The sequence below is a fragment of the Artibeus jamaicensis genome, unplaced genomic scaffold, assembly GCF_021234435.1.
Source record: "Artibeus jamaicensis isolate MK-2021 breed Jamaican fruit bat unplaced genomic scaffold, CSHL_Jam_final scaffold_1031, whole genome shotgun sequence".
Lineage (NCBI taxonomy): Eukaryota > Metazoa > Chordata > Mammalia > Chiroptera > Phyllostomidae > Artibeus > Artibeus jamaicensis.
This window is the reverse complement of record NW_026522026.1, coordinates 2,072,208-2,088,578: the sequence shown is the minus strand read 5'-3', so window position 1 is coordinate 2,088,578 and position 16,371 is coordinate 2,072,208. Positions and strand designations below refer to the sequence as shown.

Genomic DNA, 16,371 nt, shown 5'->3' with positions numbered 1-16,371 from the left:
TCTAAAATTAATAAATATATCCTTGAGTGAGGATTTTAAAAAGGTTAGAGGATGTATTAGGTGGAAATAAGTTAATGCTTTGAGAATAATAATAATGAGACGACACTGAAACAGAATGTAGAAATGTTCCGTAACTCAGGATAACACCTGCAGATTAAAATAATGTATTAAAACTCTCAGACTAAATTAGTTGTCCAAGAAAATATGTGTAAAAAGCAAAAAGGCCTGGGTGATTCTCAGCCAACTGGTAAGGAACACGGGATCCAGCAAAGGGCCACAGGGAAAACTGGGAGTGGGGCGGAGGGAAATGTGAAGTTCAAAGACTGCGTCAGTGAAGGAATGTGTGACAACTTACCCTACTGAAGAAAGCAAAATGGGCTAGAAATGGAGACGGCGTTCTAGAGAGATGGGGGAAGAAATAAATGCTCATTGGACTCTGGTCAATTTCTGTAAAGGAGCATCAACCCTGACGGAAGCCTGGGAGGCCCATGGAAAGGGGTGAGCAGGGCTGTCCACACGGTGCGGACTGAAAGCTACTAAACTGCAAACAAGACAAAGATAAACTGTATTTCCAGGAATTTTTTGTCTAAACAAATGCTTGGACTAGGTTAGTGATTTTCAACTGGTGTGCCACAAGAATTTTGAAAGCATTCCATATCTGACTGTTTAATCAGGGGCACCAATCTCTGCTCCCAAATTAAAAAAATGACCACAGCAAACACAATAGCCATCCACTGTGAAAGAATCAAAATTATACCTCTTTTTTCTCAGATCAGAAAAAAATATTTGTGTTGTGCCACAGAATTTTAGTAGTTAGTTTGTGTGTATCATGAGATGAAAAAGGTTGAAAATCACTGGACTAGGCTAAAGTGTTTAGACAATATTACTTCAGAGCACCTGACACATAATAGATGCTCAAAAATTTTTGTTGAACGAATGAGTGATCTCTCATTCCTGCCTTATATATATTTGACTTTTGGTGTATTTTCTAAATACTGAAACTATGTTAATAATTATCTTACTAAATAGCTTACTAATAAGCTAATAATGATCTTCTTAATAGCTTACTAAATAGCTTACTTAATAGCTTACTAAGAATGACCTTAATAGCTTACTAAAACAGTTGTTAGTAAGCTAACTGTTTGCCATATGTCTCCAAACAGCAATAGAAGCTAAAGGCCAGATTGGAAGTAGTTTCTACGGATGCAGGAGAGAAAAATAGAGGTATTAGGTAAACTCCACAAAGGGTCAGAATCACAGAGGCAGCATTCTAGAGGCAGGAGCGGTCTTGCAGGTCATTGAATAGTCCAACCCTCTTATTACATGCCATAGATTTGAGGCCAAGTTTTGTTAAATAACTTACTGTATATAAGTTATGGTTCGGTTCCAGGAAATTGAAACCACACTAGCTGTTCTAAGCTTGAAAGGATTTAATATAAATAATTAAGTGCACATTAAGTTATTGGACTGATTGGAGGGGTGGCCCCTAGGCTGGGGCTCCAGGACAAGTTCCCAGAAGGACACAGGAGATTGCCCTCCCCCACTGATGCCCAGGCAGTAGTAATGCCACTGTGGTCAGAGAGGGGAAGAGTGAGCAAGCTGCTGCTGGGACTGCTGATTCCAAGAACTTGCCACTGGAGATGTTTTCTGAGGACAGCAAACTGCCATTACTGCTACCACACATTCTTCTCATTGTCCACATAGCTAGTGACTCAGCCTAGGATGCTGCTAAAGAAAAACCATCTCCACAGTGTCTCCCCAGTTACATTTGTCACTTCTGAATGTCCTGTCTCACGTGAGTGCATCTACTTGGCTTAGCCACATTTTCACCTGGAATCCCACCTGCAGGCATATTGGAGCACAAGGTTCCAGCTTCTGGAGGAGTCTACACCTCGAGGAGGTTGGAATAGATGACAGCTCCAAGTAGCCATATTCCCCAGGCCTGCTCCCACAAGTAGGAGAGAACATCACCGCAACATGAACTTGGAAGCCCTGCTATTGCAGTCTCTCTGTTATCACTGAACACAGGTGCACAAAGGAGAATTGCAGACTCAGCTCTGCCTTCATTCTGAGCCCAAGAGACCTATGAGAAGAGTGACCACTTAATTTATTGCTCCAACCAAGACACATTTGAGTATGAGAGAAAATATTACTGATATTTATGCCAGGATAACAGGCATGGAACAGAACTGCCCCAGAAGAACCAACTCAAAGTCTGTCTATAAAATATTAAAGTTCTTCCTGATCCTGCCCCACCTCCCTCAGTGACCCCATGTTGCCACACAGATCTTCACCCACTTTTGCTCCATCCTCTTTGATGTTCTGTTCCCCCAGCATATCAGTACTTTCCAGGTCTCTTGCACATGTGTATCCATTGTCTGGAATGGCCTTCCCAATTTCTCCACATGCCTAACTTCTGTGAATCTTTTAAATTACAACTTGCATGTCACTTCCTCTGCTGAAACATTCTCAGACTCTTTTAGGTGGGGTAACTTGGTTCTTCTTGAGTGACATATTTATATAGAATATCTCTTTATTTATCTTTCCTACTCAGCTGTAACATCTTCGGTGATAGGAACTGGACTTACTCATCTTTTAGTCTTAGAAGCTAAAAAGGTGCTCAAGAAATGTTTGGAAACACATGGGTGGAAGGGAGTGAAGGAGGTAGGGGAGGAAAAAAGGAAGTGAATGCAGCAAGAAATGGAAGGAGGGGGAAGGGAAAGATGGGAAAAGTAGAGGGGGCAGCACAGGAAGAAGAGAGCTAATGAACCTTTTCCAGTAATTCTAACATTTTTACTTGCAATGATGCTCCTTGTATGACCAATGTATTAGATCTTTAAAATGGGATGAATAGAGGAGAAATCAACCCACACTCACCCAGAAATAGACTTACTACCTCCAGTCTGGAATTCCCTCTTGCTATTTGAAGAAATTATTGATTTTGCTGACAGTGGTGTTTTCACTACATCTATGTTAACCTATCACATACATCATTCCTCAATTGAGTTGAACATACCAATTTTTAGATTTCTTCCACTAAGAATGCAAAGGAAGGGTTTTAAAATCTAGAAAGATGAACTTAGAAACAAGACCTAGTGTACTACGAACCATCTTTGTTTCATTTTCTGCAGTTATCACAAGATGATGCCTTTTTTGAGTGAGCAGTTTCATTCTGCTTATTGTGCCCTTGTTGATTTTAGGGGGTGGACCGCAGTGAGCCATGCTTTATAGGATGTATTTCTTGCCTCCAACTCTGTAATGTGACTTCCTGAAGTTCACTCCCAATTTTTTATCTAATTATGAATTTTTTATAATCTTCACTTGTGCATAGCTTAGTAAATTGATTTTAGAGAGAAAGGAAGTGGGGGAGGAGAGAGAGAGAGAGATCAGTTGCCTCCCATATACTCCTCAACCAGGGATTGAACCCACAACATAGGTGTGTGCCCTGACTGAGGATCAAACCCATAGTCTTTTGGTTACAGGATGATGCTCCAACCAACTGAGCCACCTGGCCAGGGCTAATTATGATTTTTTAAAAACCTAGTTTGCAATTCTCTAAAAGAGTCAGTCTAAAACATTTTCAGTGAATATTTCAAGCATGTTCTTTGGACTGTAAAAGCAATACCTATGTTTGCTAAGGTTTTAATTTTTTTAACTCTCTCCATGTTTTTGTTAAGTAACAAGTAGCTTTTTTTCTCGGAAGACAGTTTTCTTTTCTGTAAACACATTTACAGTACCCCCTAGCTTAGCCAGCTTTCAATGAACAAAGAAGTTCACATTCTTTTGGAGGAAAGGTAAGATTTTTTTTTTAATTTACTAAATGCTGTTCAACCTTAAATTGCTCTCCCTTGCATATGGTATGCTGTATTGCAAGACATTTTTGAGGAGATTTTATTTTTCATAGATGTATGATTTTCTAATTAAAAGAGCAATGTCAGGGTTTTCACACAGAACGCTGTACTACTACCTAACTTCCACAAGTCCAAGTAAATGTGCATAGAAAATCATTTAGGGATACCCAAGTAAATGTATATAGAAAATAGTTGTAGAAAATTCTAAATCATAAGCACTACATGTTCCTAGCCATATCCAATTAAGTGAACTTCTGCTTTTGGCCAAGATGAAATAACAGAGACTGAATTTACCCTCCTTCGAACAACCAAACATTGGAAAAATATATGAAGCCATAGTTTGCATACACTGGATATCTGGCAGTGAGGGCCAGTGATCCCTAAGAGAGGAGAAACAAGTGAGGTGAGCCTCGGTGTTACCCCAGTTTACTTCCTGGGGAGTTTCCAGTCTGAGTCCCAAGGAAGAGTTGAGAAGCCAGAGCTGAGAGTCTGAGAGAGGAAGGTGGCCCGTGGTCACAGGACTGAGTATGGGAGAAGAGAAAGCTACGTAGAGGTAGAACACTGAAGATCTGTAGCTTTCTTCTGAAATGAGGTGTATGATTTTAGCTGAATAAGAGAAATAAAAGAAACAAACTACAAAACAGATCACTAGTAACAAATGAAATAAAGGGAATAAACTAATTAATTTGGGAGATTAAATAGAATAGATCTTCTTTTTCAAAGAACTGTGTTCAGTTCAAAGAACTGAACAGAAGATTTCAAAGAAAATGAGGACAATTGATGACTGTAACAGAAAAGTGTAGATGGATTTATTGATCATGGTTCTTTTAATTTCATCTATTAGGAACTAACATCAAACTCTGTTAAGCAAAAAAAAAATTAAAAAGCAAATAGAAAAGAAAATTAGGTGGTGATAGTTTATAGACTCATGGAACTAAAGAGACCAAGGTTTCAGGCATGGTTGAATTTAGAAGCTGAAACTCATCATTGGAGCATAAACTATTCTCTTCATTAGTAATCTTCTCTTTCACATTCACCAACAAGCAATTGCCCTGCTGCACTGTTATATTCTGCTGGTTTCAAGTTTAGTGGTGAAAACTTTTCTTTCCCCATATCTCCCAGTAAAACAGTTCTAGGTCATAGTTTCATTGGCATGATTTAGGCAGTGTGTTCATCTATTAACCAATTACTGGAGCCACCGAAACAGAATGCAGTACTTAACCGTACCTGGGTCAATGCCCACTGCCAGAGCCGAGATCCAGGGTGGAGTGCAGAAGTGAGGCCTGGACGGTGTAAATCCATGGGGCTGCACGGGCTGTCTGGGAAAAGATAGTCGCCCCACACCTGGAGTTGCCAGATTTAGCAAATAAAAATAAAGACTTTTGACTTAAATTTTAATTTTAGATACACAATAAGTTTTATTTATTTGAAATTTGAATTTAACAGAAAATAATGTGTTGGGTTGGCCAAAAAGTCTGTTTAGTTTTTTCCATAAAATAAAGGACACGTTTTTTATTTTCACCAGAAATTTCATTGATTTGGATATTTTGAGTATGTTGGCTATCTCCCGTATGGTATAATGTTGGTTGTTCTCAATTATGCCTTTTTAAGAATTATTGTCATTCAATTACAGTTGTCCTGATTTTTCCCCATTGCTCTCCCCTGGTCTGCTGACCCCCCTCCCACAGTCAGTCCCCACCATGTTATCCATTTTCATGGCTCCTTTATACATGTTCCTTGTCTAGACACTTCCTCTCCCCCCCCCCCATTATCCCTGTGACCCCTCTCCTCTGGTCCCTGTCAGTCTGGGTCAGAGACCCTGTCTGGTCCCTTGTTCTTTATTTCCATGTCTCTAGTTCTTTTTGCTCATGGGTCTGTTTTGTTCATTAGGTTTCATTTATTGTCTTTCACTGCCTCCTTATTTTACTTAGCATAATGCTCTCCAGTTCCATCCATGCTGTTGCAAAGAGTAGGAGTTCCTTTTTTCTTTCTACTGTGTAGTATTCCAATATGTAAATGTGCCACAGTTTTTTGATCCATTCCTTTACTCATGGGTACTGAGGGTGTTTCTAGCACTTGGCTATTGTAAATAACACTGCTATGAACATAGAGACGCATAGATTCATTTGAATTGATGATTCCAGATTCTCAGGGTATACTACCAGAAGTGGAATTGCTAGGTCAAAAGGCAGTTCCATTTTTAGTTTTTTGAGGAAATTCTATATTGTTTTCCACAGTGGAAGCACCAGTCTGCATTCCCACCTACAGTGCACTAGGATTCCCCTTTCTCTACATCCTCACCAGCACTTGTTTATTTGTTAATGATGGACATTCTGACCAGTGTGAAGTGGTATCTCCTTATGGTTTTAATATGTATCTCTCTGATGGCTAGTGATGCTGAGCATCCTTTCATATGTCTCTGGGCCCCCTGTATGTCCTCCTTGGAGAAGTGTCTGTGCAGGTCCTTTGCCCACTTTTCAGTTGGCTTGTTTGTCTTCCTGGTGTTGAGTCATGTGAGTTCTTATATTTTGAAGATCAAACCCATGTCTGAGGTATCATTGGCACATGTGTTTTCTTCTCATGTGGTTGGTTTTCTTTTTTATTTTGCTGATGTTTTTTAAGCCATGCAGAAGCTTTTAAATTTGATGTAGTCCATTTGCTTATTCTTTCCTTTATGTTCCTTGCCCTAAGAGATATGTTGATGAAAATATCGCTGTGTGGATTATGCAAAATTTTTCTACCTATGTTTTTCTCTAGGATGTTTATGGTTTCATAACTTATATTTAAGTATTTTATTCATCTTGAGTTTATTTTTGTGTATGGTACACATTGGTGGTCAAGTTTCTTTCTTCCTTTCTCTCCCTCTCTTTCTTTTTTTGCATATGCCTGTCCAGATTTCCCAACACCATTTACTGAAGAGGCTATTTTTATTCCATTTTATTCTTCCAGTCCCTTTGTCAAAAATTAATTGGCCATACTAACGTGGGTTTATTTCTGGGCTCTCTCCATTGAGCTATGCGTCTGTTCTTATGCCAGTACCAGACTGTTTTCATTACAGTGGCCTTGTAATATAGTTTGATATCAGGTATTGTGATCCCTTCAACTTTGTTCTTTTTCCTCAAAATTGCTGAGGCTATTCAGGGTTGTTCATGGTCCATATAAATTTTTAAAATATTTGTTCTAAATCTGTGAAATATGCCATTGGTATTTAGATAGGGATTGGATTAAATCTTTGAGTAATATGGATATTTTAATGATGTTAATTCTTCCAATTCATGAACATGGTATATGCTTACATTTGTGTCTTCCTTGATTTCTTTCTTCAGTGTTGTATAGTCTTCCAAGTATAGGTCTTTTACTTCCTTGGTTAAGTTTATTCCTAGATACTTTATTTTTCTTGTTGCTGTAGTAAATGGGATTTTCTTCCTAGTTTCTGTTTCTGATATTTCATTGTTGATGTATAAACATGCCTTCAATTTCTGAATATTGACTTTGTATACCACTATTTTGCCAAATTCATTTATTAGCTCAAGTAGTTTTTTGGTAGAGCCTATAGGGTTTTCTATATATACTACCATGTCATCTGCAAACTTGATTTGACTGCTCTCAACTTCAACTGGTCTACCTGACTGCAGAGTGTAGTCCAGCAAGAAGTCTCCAGCATGAAACTTTTTTTTTATTACTTTATTGTTGTTCAATTACAGTTGTCTGCATTTTCTCCTCACCAATACCCTCCACACCAGCCAAACCCACCTCCCTCCCTTGCTTCCACCCTCCCTCTTGGTTTTGTCCATTTGTCCTTTATAGTTGTTCCTGAAAACCTTTCTCCCCACTGCGCCCCCGCCCCTGGCTATTGTTAGCTTGTTCTTAATTTGAATGCCTCTGGTTACATTTTGTTTGCTTTTTTCTTTTGTTGATTATATTCCAGTTAAAGGTGAGATAATATGGTATTTGTCCCTCACCAACTAGCTTATTTCACTTAGCATAATGCTCTCTAGTTCCATCTTCCAGCACGAAACTTTTCAAACCACGTTTGACATGTTTGATCAGTACCTTCTCTATACACAGCACAAATCTTTTTTCTTTGTTTGCTTTTCAGTTGCGTTTTTATCTTTCTTGAAATAATAAAGCATAACATGCTGAAAATGTTGCATATTTTCTTTCATCTTCAATATAAAAATGACTGCATAAAAATGCACCCATTTTGATAAGTTTTTTTCAATGCACCCTAATATGACAGTTGTCACAATATAATCTAACAAAGTTGTTTTGAATTACATTAAAGACCACTAAGCATTACCAGAGCCATTTTATGGAAAACATCAAACAAATTTTTTAGCCAACCCAATATTTTGTCTAAGCCCACACCCAATATCATTAAGTATATCATTAAGTTTTAATGATATATTCAAGAAATGTATGAAATGAGGCTGAACAAGTAACGATGATGGGGGTTCACTACTTTGGGAATGAAACACTGTACCTTTTCCAAAACATTAAGAGCCCAAATAATACAGAAGTGGTCTCTAGGCAATCAGATTACAATAAAAAAATTAAACATAAACTGTATTCATGCAAAGTAAGATAGAAAAAGAAGCCAGTGAAAGACTGTTACTAGGGAATACAGGAAGAGGAGGACCACTCCTGATGAACTGCTTAGTGAGGAATCATCCTACTTTTGGACCTCTTGTAAGGCAAGCAAATGTATTTTCTGATTGCTTAAACTAAGTGAAGTTTTGTTTATTTGCAGATAAAAATATTCTGACATGTAGGAGATTCTTATTAAAAGTCAGAATTTTCTATGTATTGGACACTGAATGACTTTTCTGTTTTGCTTGTTTACTAATGATCACAAACCCCAAACATAAAAGCATATTTTTTCATTTAAAAGGTGAGAAGTTTTCCATTAAAAAAAATTCCATATACTATCCCTTAAAGTAGTCAGTGAAAACAAAAGCAACACATGTATTTTGGAATTAGAACTTCTGGGGAAAAGAACTTATGGAAACTAATGTTCATTCAATGGTAATATCTTTTTAAAAAACAGCAACAGTTACCTAATGAAACTTAAGAGTTGACATCATAAATCGGCCTGTTTTTTGAAGTAATATTATGGAATTTCCCAGTTGGTACAGGATTCAGCTGCTTTTCACAGAAGTATTTTATATCTCGGTAGAGTGGTGGTCCATATCTTTATAGGAATCAATAATAACATTTTTTTAAAAAGAAGTATAAAAATTATTGTTAGTGATACAAACACCAACACAATTATTTAAGTTAACTGCTCTCTGATTCTGATGTTATCACATGACATTTTTTGGATTTTATGCCTATTTTTTAGATGTCATCTTAGCATCTCCACCTCCTATTGGAAAATCCAGGTTGTGGTATTCCAGTTGCTTGATTTCACACTGTATTCTGTTTATGAATAATGCATAATTTCTACATATAAACTCATTCTGTATTTTTTCTTGTTACTGACAAACAGTATGCTTCTCATTTTCTGAAATAGATGCACTACAAAGAAAGCTGCTATGGAACATTTTGGTAAAGTAGATCTTTGTCATTCACTTATTCACATAAAAATTAACTTGCATTCCCAAATATGAAGGAGTGCTAATCTAGAAAAGATTAAATATTTCAGTCATATCTATTAGGACTATATTCTGTGACGTAAAAGAACCCCACACATGGCCCAAACACAATGGTAGTATTGTTCCTCATGGGTAGCACATCTGGCGCTGGGCAATCCAGGGAGGGATGGTGGCTCCGCTGTCACTGTGGGGTTAGATCCCATCTTTGTAGCTGCCCTACCATACTCAGCACTTGCCTTGATGCCAGCATGACCTCATAAAACTGATACCATGTCCGTGTTTCCAGGCAGCAGGAGGAAATGTTGAGTAAAGGGACAAAGGGAGGGGGGGCACCTACCAAGGTGAATGACCTTCCTTTGGGGAGCCTTCATGGAAGTCGGTCATACAATTAGTTTAAGTCCCTGAGGTATAAGCCAAACTTCTGCTCATATCTCATTGTCTTATTCTTAGGCACATATGGTCCTTTGTTGCTGGGAGACTGGGAATGCCTTTTAGCTGAATTTATTGCCACTTCAAATAGAATTGATGTGCTGCTTCTTAGGAAGGAGAGAACAGAATACGGGGTCGATGATTCTCACACTGCCTTCATCACAGTATGGTTAAGATTTCTTTCCAACCCAAAATATATTCCTATCGCATTGAGAACTTGATCAGAACATGTACCTTTGCAGTTTTATCTTTGTCTCCTGCCATTTTTCAGACCATAGGAATGTCTGCTGGGGTATAGACTGCTTTTACCAGGCACACTGTAAATATAGTGAGCATATACACCTGCCACACACGCCATATTCCATCCTGGAAATGTCTTCAGCTCAAGTGTTCATAATCAGCAAAACAAGCTGTATTCTACTTTACCTATTTGATAAGTTCAAAATTCTGAGTTAACATGACAATTCTATATTTAACACTAAAATGATTATATATATGTATTGTGACTTGATGACCCATGTTCCCCAAAATATCTTATTTCAGTAAAAACTGTTTCTAGGAAAACTGTTTTTCTAAAAGTTCACATACAGCAGTTGGCAACTAGGGGGTACACAAAAGGACACAATCAAAATAGTTTCAAAAATATTAATTCATATCAGTAACTCCTTAGATAAGTTTTAAAACTTTCGTTTTCCAAAAAGTTTGTAAAGAGAAAACTCACTCAACCTAAGTCCTCAAAGGGATTGCCTTTAATATTTCTGAAGAGCTTGAAAAGTGCCATGAGCATCACTTTTCTGGAACACAGTGTGGGGAACAGTAGCATCACTATGCTTATCGCAGAGGCTTATTTACTTATCTGAACGGGCTCAGCTTTCCTGCTAATTCTGTTACTGCACCCATCACTTTCTGCTCTCCCACTCGGCCACTGCCATTCAGGTTACCTTGGATGCACTTATGTAGCAGGATGCCAGCAGCAGGCCACCAGAGAGCCATAGTTTGCAGCACTTCATTAAAATGTCACTCAGCTTTCACTTCTTGAACTTGCCTGCTGACTCCTGTGTGATTCCTCCCCGTCCTCTCGGCATCAGACAGCTCTGCCAGGGGTGGCTGGACGTGATTAGAATGATACTGCCTTGAGAGGTTTCTGTTTTCCTCTCTTTCGGGGGCACAGAGATGACAGAGAACTGGACATAGAAATATCTAAAAATTTGCCAGTTTGTCAGCTTTTAAACTCTGAAGCTTTATACAGGTATGAAATATTACTAAAAGGTATGTGTTAGTTCCCTGATTAGAGCTACTTAAACTGGCAATTGGAAAAGTGACTCAGCCTCTGTCGTTGTTACTACATAGTAGAATTCAGCTACTTTATGGATATAAATCCAGTACAACTGTGTGGTTCCCAGGGTCTACACACATGTGGGTGCTCAGTAACTATGGGTAGAATGAAGATCAGTGCCGTCTACAAGCTAGCTCTTTCCAATGCGCTTAATCTACTAGACAAACTTGTCTCACTGAGTTTAATCCTGATTTAACATTGAATGTAAACCTTCTAGATTTTCTCTCCTTGTATCTATTTTGTTCTCTGCAGGATGTAGGTTGCCCTAATTTCTAAAGTCACCAGCAGTTCAGAGTTTCGGTCACTAATTCAAGAATTTTTACTTATCTCTGTTTTAAAAGAACCATAACTATTTGATTTGCGATGTAAAAAATAGAATGTAGGAGTCTTTGAAAATGATGGTTTCTCTTAATGGGAAATCATCATCACATCATCATTATTGTAGTAGCAGTAAGTAGTATTTGTGAATCACTTACGTCTAAGCACTCTGCACAGTGTTCTTTAATGATCATTAATCACATCATCGCAGTAAGTCTGCAAAGTCAGGCATCTTGAATAAAATCACACTGATAGGATGTGACACTCCCGGGATTTAAAGCCAGGTATGTCTGCTTAAAAGCCCATGCTACTAATCATTTTACCATTACATTATAAAGTAGGCATACGAAGAAAAGTTCATGATGAATGAAGATATTTTACAGCCTCAGAACTGTCTGTAATTAATAGAGATGTGTAGAGATAATAAGTGCCAGAAGTTGTTTTTTCCTTGGAATGCTTGGCATTGCTCACTTTAGGAATCGTAAGAAAGAACACTGTGCATACAGTACAGCACAGGGGGAAATAGGGACAAAAGTATTCTTGATTGAATAAAGGCAGTGGTTGAAAGAAAAAGGCTTCCTTCTCCCTTCCTAAGATCCATGCAATGAAAAAAATGATTCTCTTCTCTTTCCAGAAAACTGCCTATTTAAGGAGAGATAGAAAGGCAAAACCAAAGGTGTATTAGAGCAGAATGAACCGTCTCTGAAATATGTATTCAGCCTCCTTCATTCAAGCGTCAGACTTAATGATATGATGACATTGCTGGTATATTTCCATTGGATGTGGTTGCTGACAGTTCTGCCAAATAGGACCATTTTTAGAACTGGGAGTTCATGTATGAATTTCCTATTTGTATGCTAGCTATCACAACCTTTCACATTCTTGAGTGTGTGAAAAGGCCTGAGGTTGAACAGTAAAGCTGTTTGCAGGTGTAGTCTCTTGCCTTCACTGGAGGTTTACAACTCTCAGAAACAACTTTTGAGGAAAGCTTTCTGTTTGATGTGGATGGTGGTGAGAGTTATTTATGTGTTGTGGAGCCAACCTGAGTCCCTGATGAGGAGAAAATTCCCAGCTAATGATCTAGCAGTTGGGCTTGGGTCAAAGTGAATCACAGTATAGCTTTCAAACCTGACTAGTCACATTCAGAGCTTACGCCCGGGCTGGACTCCTGGGGGAGGGGAGACGGTGCTGCTGTTTCTCTCTCTCTCTTTTTTTTTTTTTTTTGTAAGTGGATGGGGTGTGAGTAGGATCTTTACTTCCACTATTTCTAATCCCATGTGGCTGTGGCTTGGTCATCAATCTTTCTGGCTAAGAGACACCTTTTTTTACCCCTCAACTTGACTAAAACCGCAAAGGTGGAGAGGAAAATGCCTATTCATTAATGTCACACACTAATTCAACTAGCTTATAGGCCTTGGTGCAGCATTGAATAACCCTTCACATAAACCGTGAAGTCAGACAAGGTTCTGTCAAATGTGTTTTTAGATATGCGGTTGTTTTAGACATCGGGGCAGTGTGTAAAATAAAATGCTTTCCAAGTTTTATACATTTGAAATGGAAATGAATATCCTTTCAGTTTTATACCAACAGTTTTGAATAGCTTGTATTTTAATATTCAAATGAGAGATTTTATTTTTCAATCCATCAAAAACATTGTTTTTGCCAAAAATATGGTAATCTGAAGGCAGGTAATATAGGTGTTTAGAATTTAAGGATCCTTCACTCACTTTCTCCAGATAAAAAGACAGGCAGACAGACATATATATGTATGTATTTATATCTGTATGGTTTTTACTCTGTATATGGATCTCTGTGTGTTTGTGTGTATATTCCCATTTGGAAAGTAAAACTTTTAAATTTCTTCAACTAAAAACAGAATTAAAAAACTGTTTCTACTATTTTTTTCCTTTGGCTTATAGGTAATTTTCTGACTTTCTTAGTTTGGCATCTCATAGATTCAGCTATACAGCAATTGAAATGACCTGCTATCCAGATGATGGCCAGTACGAATGTGCAGACCTGTAGTGTTCACTGGATGTGAAGTGGATGTCCCTTGTATTCCCACTTCTATTCACCAGAAAAACACATTCAGCAGAAATAACGTAATAGATAGTGACCGATAATTATACCACTAGATGCTGTTGTGTTGCCACGCTATACTCGAATTTTTAAGTTAAGGCTACTGGAAAACGGAGCAATTTAAATGGGTTGAGATACAAGTCCTACAGTCTGATTATAGGTATTTAACCTCTGTAAACTTATCAAGACATGATTTTTTATTTAAAATCTCTATTTATTTAATAACCTCTTAGCCAGCACTTTCTTTGAACCCCACTTTCTTTGCTCCGTTGTGGGGATGCAGCTGGAGGAAGACTAAACTACTCTTGTCCTCAGGGACATTTCGGTCAGCGTGGCAACACTGCCTTCTGTACAGTAATATCATTTTGCCCTCAATATTTCTGTTCTATGTTGAATTTATCTGAGGCCTGTCTGGTCATGCAGATATGCATATTATTTGTGGAATAAACTGAAAATCAGTGATTATGGATTATAACAGTGGGCCCCCTAGAAGATTTTGCAAAAAGTTCCATTGGGAAAGCTGAAATGCTTGAGCTTTGTTTGCTTCTTTACAGAGTCCGATCTGGGAGGCCTTGACGATCTAGGCACTGGTTACCGCAACATCGACCGGCAGCTGAACAAAACAATTAGACGTCGCAGACATGCAGAAGAAAACGATTACAACATTGAGGTGCTGCTGGGAGTGGATGACTCTGTGGTCCGTTTCCATGGCAAAGAGCACGTCCAAAACTACCTCCTCACCCTGATGAACATTGTGAGTAGTGACTCTTTGTGAGGCCTTTTTTATTTTAAATCTTTTAGTTCACATCTGTTTTGTTAGTGTCTTCTGGAAACCTGTGTGGGCACTTCTATGACTGTGCCCCTCATCCAAAATGTGTATACAACTGCATTGAATGCAGACAGTAATTTCCACAGTTAACATACAAGGATGCAAAACTAAGGGAAGCACGAAACACACATTTCTTTTGGTTGATCAACTATTTTTCTGTTGTCATCAAGGGGAAATCATAATTTGAAAAAGTCATAATGCAGTGGGACTGTGACATGAATTGTTTTCTCAATTTGTTCTGGGAATAATCAAAACTCTCAGGACTTAATCTGCCTGCCTTGATGTGGACCACAAAGGATAAAATAGTTCTTTTTTAGCATTTTTTTATATCCCAGGATGATAAAGAATGATTGAGGCCTAATGACTCTGTCTCATGCTTGTTGGCAGAGCCTTTGAATAAGAGTGCCATTTTTCTGTACTATACAATGTAGGCAATATATTTACAAAGCAGAGTCAACTCTTGGCACAGTGCTGCTATGCAGTCATAGAAGGACTCTTTAAATTTATCCATTATTTCTTCTTCATGAGCCTTAATTGTATCCAGAAGACATTTAATCAACATCCTTCGAATGGGTGTTTTTTTTCCTTGTGACTAGGCAGATAACAATTGAGAAGAAATAATTTATAAATCACCTACTTCTAAAAGATCGTTGACATAGTAGTACAATCAAATTTTTTTGATTGTACTTACTAAGCGATATTTTTTATCGCTTAGAATTATAAAATACATATTCTTTTTTGTTAAATATATTTTATTAATTATGCCATTACAGTTGTTCTATTCCCCCCCTTCATTCCCCTCCACCCTGCACACCCCCTCCCCTATCATTCCCCCCCTTTAGTTTATGACCATGTGTCTCAATTCTTTAGATTCTATATTTCCCATAATATTCTTGCCCTCCCCCCTATCTATTTTCTATCTACCATCTATGCTACTTATTCTCTGTACCTTCTCCCTCCTTCTCCTTCTCCCACTCCCTGTTGCTAATCCTCCATGTGATCTTCATTTCTATGGTTCTGCTCCTGATCTAGCTGTCCTCTTAGTTTGCTTTTGTTTTAGGTGTGGTTCTTAATAACTGTGAGTTTGCTGTCCTTTCACTGTTCATCTTTTTTATCTTCTTTTTCTTAGGTAAGTTCCTTTAACATTTCATATAATAAGGGCTTGGTGATATGAACTTCTTGAATTTGCTCTTATCTGAGAAGCACTTTATCTGTCCTTCCATTCTAAATGAAAGCTTTGCTGGATAGAGCAATCTTGGATATAGGTCTTTGGATTTCATGACTTGGAATACTTCTTTCCAGCCCCTTCTTGCCTGTAAGGTCTCTTTTGAGAAATCAGCTGACAGTCTGATGGGAACTCCTTTGTAGGTGACTGTCCCCTTCTCTCTTGCTGCTTCCAGGATTCTCTCCTTCATTTTAATCTTGGCTAATGTCATGATGATGTGCCTTGGTGTGTTCCATTTTGGGTCCAACTTCTTTGGGACTGTCTGAGCTTCCTGGATTTCCTGGAAGTCTATTTCCTTTGCCAGAATGGGGAAGTTCTCTTTTATTATTTGTTCAGATAAGTTTTCCACTTGTGGCTGTTCCTCTTCCCCTTCTGGTACCCCTATAATTCAGATGTTGGAACATTTAAAGATGTCCTGAAAGTTCCTAAGCCTCTCCTCTTTTTTTTGAATTATTGTCTCTTTATCCTTTTCTGTTTGGTTATTGTTTTCCTCCTTCTGGTCCACTCCTTTGATTTGAGTCCCAGTTTCCTTTCCATTACTATTGGTTTTCTGTGTATTTCCCTTCATTTCAATTAGTTTAGCCTTCATATGTTCCTCTAATTTGTGACTAAAATCAACCAGTTCTGTGAGCATCCTGATCACCAGTGTTTTGAACTGTGCATCTGAAAGTTTGGCTATTTCTTCCTCGCTTAGATTTATTGGCTCTGGG

At 38.1% G+C, this 16,371-nt stretch overlaps 1 protein-coding gene across 1 annotated transcript in view; it reads left to right on the top strand.

Moving 5' to 3' along the window:
- The window catches only part of ADAMTS3 (ADAM metallopeptidase with thrombospondin type 1 motif 3), a 233,692-nt gene that overhangs the window by 167,430 nt on the left and 49,891 nt on the right, over positions 1-16,371 (top strand). Inside the window, exon 5 of the mRNA XM_037150241.2 lies at positions 14,162-14,361. Coding sequence (XP_037006136.2) covers positions 14,162-14,361 — 200 coding nt within the window. The remainder of the gene's footprint in view (positions 1-14,161; positions 14,362-16,371) is intronic.